Here is a 6,145-nt window from a genome sequence, read left to right as displayed (position 1 = left end):
ACGCCGGGTTGAACAGCTAGTATATACATAAATGTGAGTAAATGTGAGTGTCCGTTTGTCCAGCTATAACGATTAAAGTCTAGCAATGAAAAATCTACTTAGCAAAGGATTTGATCTTGGAACCCTCAGCTCTCAAGGCATCGAGTTTATTTGTTAGATTATAGCATTTGGCTAAGCATATTGATCAATAATGTTGACTATATTCATTACATCTGTTAAACTATACATGATGTTACGTCACGCATAACAATGACCAGCTGGCCTCACAAGGTAAATGCACAGTATAAACGGTGACAGGTAGTGTAAAGGTAATGTAGAAGGTAATGTAATGTTTATAAGCTGTTTTTATTACCTATGCAACACAGGGCATTCATCTAGTAAACGCAGTAGTAAATAAACAAGTAGATTATTTCTAGTTATTTTATAAATTTGTCTGAACAGACCTGATGGGAATGTATTTACACATGCGCCTTGTTCTTTCCAGTAAAGATACGCTGCCATTTGATTGGTTAAATGAAAAGAATGTGGCTCACTTAGATAATAAGTAGTTATTTTCTGTCTGATGTGTTCCCTTGTTAAACCTGATCATAGGTCAAAGGAGACAAAGTAGTTGGATCACTCCATATAGAGATAGTAACTAGATAACATTGATAACATGACAATGCCTTTGGCATGCTTGAATATCAAATTGTTGTTATACTAAGGGTCTGCAATGTTTTTCTGTATCTGTTAATATAGAGTTGTAAGCAATGCAATTGACAAATACACTTAGCCTAAGGGGCCAGTTTATTAGTTTAGTTTAGTTGTTAGTTTATTTCTGACTAAATCTTTGCAATGAGGCTAGAAATGGCTATGACTAAAAGGTGTTTTTACTGCGCTGTAGATTCCAAGAAGGGAAAATCTTTACAGCTTGCATAAACATTGATGTGTTGGATGGAAAATCTTGACTCATTCTTCCGATTAGTGAATTGATTGCCCTCACACCCAAGTACTTTGGTCATAATCAATACTCAAGTGGGTATAACTAAGATAATTACCAAAGGTTTCAATAGAGTGCTCAAATGAAGCTGTTCAAAAATATGCATAGGAACAAGTAGATATGTGGTTAACCTTTTGTACTTGTCAATGTTCCATAAGTGTTCTGTGTGCCTGAATTGATTTGATTATGTATTTGAGCAGAACATGTTTAGATCATCAATATAAGCAGCTCTTAAAACTTGTTATAAATTGGAGCCTCTGTTAATAATAGTAATATAATATATATAATGCAATATATATGATAAATAATATCAGCACATAGAACACACACTGGTTGAAAAAAACAAATTTAAAATCAAGCTTTGCAGCTCAAACATCTCAAAGTCGTCAACTAAAATATATCACCACCATAAAAATTGTATCAAAACTTTTTAGCTGGTCGATATTGAAGCTCAAACTCAGCAGGATGGTCGATCATATAGCATCGTTTGCATTGTCCATCTGGCCTGACGATTGTCTTCCAGTTACAGGTTCTGCAGATGTCACCAGTGTCCGGAATAGGCTTAAATGTCAGCTTTGATCCTACTTTGGAAACTTCAGGAATTATCCTCTCAGGCAGTCTGGCAGTACGGAAGTACGGACTGTCTCCCTGATATGCACCTTATAAAAAGTACCAGGTTCAGCAACTCGTATGCCCTGAGTTTTTACAAATAAAGACTTGATATTTTAATCAATCAAATTTAGTTAGCTATTACCCAATTATGGGCATCTCACTAAATATCTAAGTTGGTTATGAAGTACTTGATGATGGAGTGAGAGAGTCAAAACAAAAATTATCATTATTAGCTGTAGTTTAACGCAGTTAATACGAATAGATGCATGATTACAAAGTGTGCCTTTGCTGATACCTTTACAAAGGCTATTTAAAGAAACAAAGTTCAACCTGGATGTATTACATAATTAGAACTCAAAAAACAAAGTATTGACCCAAGTTGTAGCAATTTTTGGGTATTTATTTTTCTGACCAATCTAATATTAACACAAATTAAAATGTAGCCTTTAGCCAGCATTTGTGTACACCAGCAGTGAAGCTTTTCTGAAAGACAGAGATTCATTGTTTGTTGGTACAAACTGGTGATAAACTACTTCTATAATCAAAACTCTTCATATTATTTCATACTATCAAAATAAGGTGATTCTTTTTTTTCAGTAGGAGTGATGAATGTGCAGTTTTATCTACTAATATAGAGAAGATCAGAAATACAAAAATAAATGTTATGTTGAAGTCTACAAGTCCTTCGACAACTTACTATTTTTGGTCATGAAGTCTGCATAGCGTTGTGAAGCATACTTCACCACGGCAACCAAATCTTCGCGAGAACCTTGGAAGGCTATACTTGCATAAAGCTTCTCTCTCAAAGTGTTGAGGTACAACACATCTGTAACAATCATTGACAGAAACTGACAGCAATACAGATGTTTGCGCAACTCAGACCTCCAATTTTATTCATCTCAACTAACAGTTTGTTTTTATTTTTAGAGGTGAAAATAGAGTTCGAAGTCAGCTGCCCTAAATAGTGTCTTTGGGATAGTGAAATACTTTTATAGTCTATCAAAAGTACAGTATTTGAGGTTACTGAGTTACAATTTGCAAAAACAAATATAAAATAGCTGCTTGAAATAATTTCATTCTCAACTGGTTCTCAAGACATCTCAGTATTATAAGTTGTTGTGCTCTCTTTGCTTCTTCCATGTATTGATTGGGTAAAAGTGCATTTAAAGTGGTTTTTGATGCTCTTAAACAAATTTAAAACAATATTTTTGTTTTATTTACATAAAATGAGAAATGCTGTCATTAATTTTACAGTTTACTATGAGTAAAAGCTTGGTTATGCACAAATCTTTATTTTATGTTTGTGATACAATGTAGTTTTAAATAAACTGTATAATATTACTTATTCATCAGAATTATAAAAATTTATTTGTAAACAATGAGCCCCAGTTGTTATTACTATCTATAACTAAAATACTTCAAGAAAAAAATTTTGAATGTAGATAATTATTTTCCATGCCGTTTATTGAGCAGGTGACCTTGAAGCAGTTTAGCTGCATTTTATTCTGATTCGAAAAACTGATTTGAAAAACTTCTCTAAACAAGTAAATCATTGGTTAAGCACATTTTTGGGTTGCTTCGTGCACCAATACCGCTATTTTCTATACATGCTATTATAGTATACATGCATACTTGTGACTTTCACTTCTATACCAGCCCGAGGTAAATATTTCACCTGTTGCTGCATAGGTCAAGAGTTCAGTGCTGATAGGTCTCTTTCTCCACAGAGAATTGTCAGCATCAAACGCTTTGTGCACTTTCTCTTTCTGATAGCCTGAGAACCCACAGCCTGTAAAAAACACGGTGTGCATAGCTGATGGCAAAAGCACGATAGTACGGAGATTAATTATAGCTAATAAAAATACTCATAAATTTATTACATGAATATCGTTCTTAATACTGGCAGATGATTGAAGGCCAACTGTAGCACACCTGTTACGGATACACAAAAGAGAGACACCAGGAGGCTAAAAAGATATATATATATATATATATATATATATATATATATATATATATATATATATATAATTATATATATAAATATATATATCTACATTCGAACTGACAAGCATGTCCTAGCAAACCAACCAGATATAGTGGTGGTAGACAAGGAGAACAAGAGGGCTACTATAATAGATATAGCAGTACCCAATGATTACAATATAGCCAGCAAAGAAAAAGAAAAGGTAGAGAAATATCTCCCTCTTGGAGAAGAGATTGAAAAATGCTGGAATGTAAGAACAACTGTAATCCCAGTAGTCATTGGGGCACTGGGCGCAATAACACCGGCGCATAAAATGTGGCTTGCCCAAATACCAACAACAATCAACTCAGGTGAGTTGCAAAAAGGTGCGCTATTGGGAACAGCTAAGATCTTGAGGCGAGTGCTCAAACTCCCAGGTCTCTGGTAGGAGACCCGAATTAGAGCAGAATTTATCACCCATACGGGGTATCCGGGGTGAGGAAACAATTTTTTATATATATAGTATATCAAGATAGTGGTATCACCACACAAAAGCATTTAAGACAGACTTTTGCGATAGTAATATGGATATCATTAAAAATTTGATAAAAGTATCAATGTACATGTAATAAAAATTATAAATTTATATAAAATAAAACTTGCGACTGATTTCTTTTCAGTCTCCATTTGTAATATAGCTTTTAACTAACTTTGTCTTACTATCAGTTTTGGCGTTTCATATATATACAGTAGCATTAAAAGAACAAAAACACTGCTGGCCCCGCCTCTTCTCATTCATTCACTAGCAGGTTCTGTGTGAACATTGGTAAACTGTTTACTACATTGTACATAAACTTGGTAATTTAATGCGAATAGATTGAGAATGCAAATCTAAAATTAAACAAGTCAGATTTTTATGTGTTAAATATATGTGTTAAATGCATGTGTTAAATATCTTCTCTAAAGTAGCCTAGTATGCCATAAACTCTGTCCAATTGAGTCTGGCATTAAAAACATAGCCAACATAACACTTACCGCTGAATATTAAGAGAATCTCTGAAACAATGAAAATTTGCTAAATAATGTGCTAAAACCATCTCATGCATAGTAATTTACCTTTCATGTGGTAGTCTAAGCATTTCTGTAGTCCTGATACGCAGTCACTCCTTTTACCAGTGAGTTTCATTTGCAGAGCATTTAGTATCTGCATGTCTTCTATTCCTGTAAATCAACAGTCAGATTGCACTTTTCTCTACAATGATTATGGAATACCATTTTATATAGTTTTCACATCACCATTAGATTGGTCTTAAGTGAATCACAGTTAATATAGAAGGAAAGAGGATATCAAAAGAGATGTCAACTCATACTGCATGCAGTTATGCACTCATCAACTGTGTATGTGCATAACTTCAAGAATTAAGTGAACTCAAATAGCCAGAGTTGTCTTACCATCCCCATTCACAGGAACAAGAGATATACTCTCTTCAAATAACTAGTGCAGCGATCTTTTGGGAAACTTGATTCAGGAAAATCACTCAAGCTGTTCACCCTCCAGATAACTGCACCCAGAAGGCTAATGGTTTCGAGAATTTTTGACATACATTTATTCCCAATTTACAGCAATACTAGTACATACTCTATGGCCTATGCATTATTTACTGACCTTTGACCTCCACATCATATTGGTGTTTTAGGGCATTGCAGTCCTCTCTACAGTCATATAACAGCTTGATTATAGTAGAACTTTCTAGAATGTTCTTCAGACCTGATAAATATATAGGAATCACAAGGATATAAAATGCTAAGGTTTATGCTCAACAGATAACAAGGTTTAAATTTATGAAGAGCTTCAATGAAGAAGCATTGAGTATTAAATCATAGCACCCGTTCTTAGTTGTAAGAGGGGCTACTAACAGAAATCCATAGTATTTTGAAACAGATTTAGTGCTAGATATATACCTGTGTGTACAGACAATGTTTAGGTCTTCAACGAGCAGATAATAAGAGGTGTTTTAGCAGAACTTAATTATTACATAAGACGACTTTGTGATACTATTATAGCAATCTAAGCCTTTCTCTTATTACACTGAATTGGTAGCAAATTGATTCAAATCTTATTTTAGTCTGTTCTAAATACCTTATCGTCTGATTTTACTCACCTGTACTAAATGCCTTCTCTTTCAGAGCCACAATATCAAACAAGTAAATCTTTGATGACGTAGCAACTTGCAATAGACACAACTCTCCCTTACGTCCCAGCTTTACTCCTTCACAATCAACACTCAGTAGATTATGTTCTTGGAGGTCTTTGATTGCCGTTTCTACTTTTTTCACTGTTTCGACCAGGATGTGCTTGTTGGAAGAGCTCGCCATGATTATTCTGCAAACTTTCTTTTCCACGTAGTTGAAACTAATCTGTTTGGAGATTCAGATGTTATCTCCAAACCTTTGCTGAACAGATAACAGCAAAGGGGGAGAGTCGAGATTTTATAGCAAAATTTTTTTCTGTGATTCTTTTGTTCTGAACCAAATTAATTGAAAACTCACCCCTTAACAAAACTGATGACTTGCTCGGAATAATACCT

The 6,145-nt window shown here is 34.2% G+C and overlaps 1 protein-coding gene across 1 annotated transcript; it reads right to left on the bottom strand.

Annotated features, from left to right (window-relative positions):
* Nucleotides 1-1,399: 1,399 nt before the first annotated feature.
* On the bottom strand, nt 1,400-5,933 carry LOC137405203 (exosome complex component 10 homolog). The gene is made up of 4 exons (XM_068091431.1): nt 5,720-5,933; nt 5,224-5,325; nt 3,267-3,380; nt 1,400-1,638 (listed from the first exon to the last, which is right to left on the bottom strand). The coding sequence occupies exons 1-4, from the start codon at nt 5,931-5,933 to the stop codon at nt 1,400-1,402; spliced, it is 669 nt and encodes a 222-aa protein (XP_067947532.1).
* Between the last annotated feature and the right edge of the window lie 212 nt (nt 5,934-6,145).

Source organism: Watersipora subatra, chromosome 9 (assembly GCF_963576615.1).
Source record: "Watersipora subatra chromosome 9, tzWatSuba1.1, whole genome shotgun sequence".
Taxonomy (NCBI): domain Eukaryota; kingdom Metazoa; phylum Bryozoa; class Gymnolaemata; order Cheilostomatida; family Watersiporidae; genus Watersipora; species Watersipora subatra.
Note: the sequence above shows the minus strand (reverse complement) of the source record. Positions and strands in the feature narration are given on the sequence as shown.

Excerpts from the sequence above, each read along its gene's own strand:
- LOC137405203 (XM_068091431.1), bottom strand. The coding sequence starts at position 5,933 with ATGGCGAGCTCTTCCAACAAGCACATCCTGGTCGAAACAGTGAAAAAA. Across the intron at positions 5,326-5,719 it reads AGAGAAGGCATTTAGTACAG|GTCTGAAGAACATTCTAGAA; the intron begins GTGAGTAAAATC and ends TATATTTATCAG. Across the intron at positions 1,639-3,266 it reads CTTGACCTATGCAGCAACAG|GTGCATATCAGGGAGACAGT; the intron begins GTGAAATATTTA and ends ACTTTTTATAAG.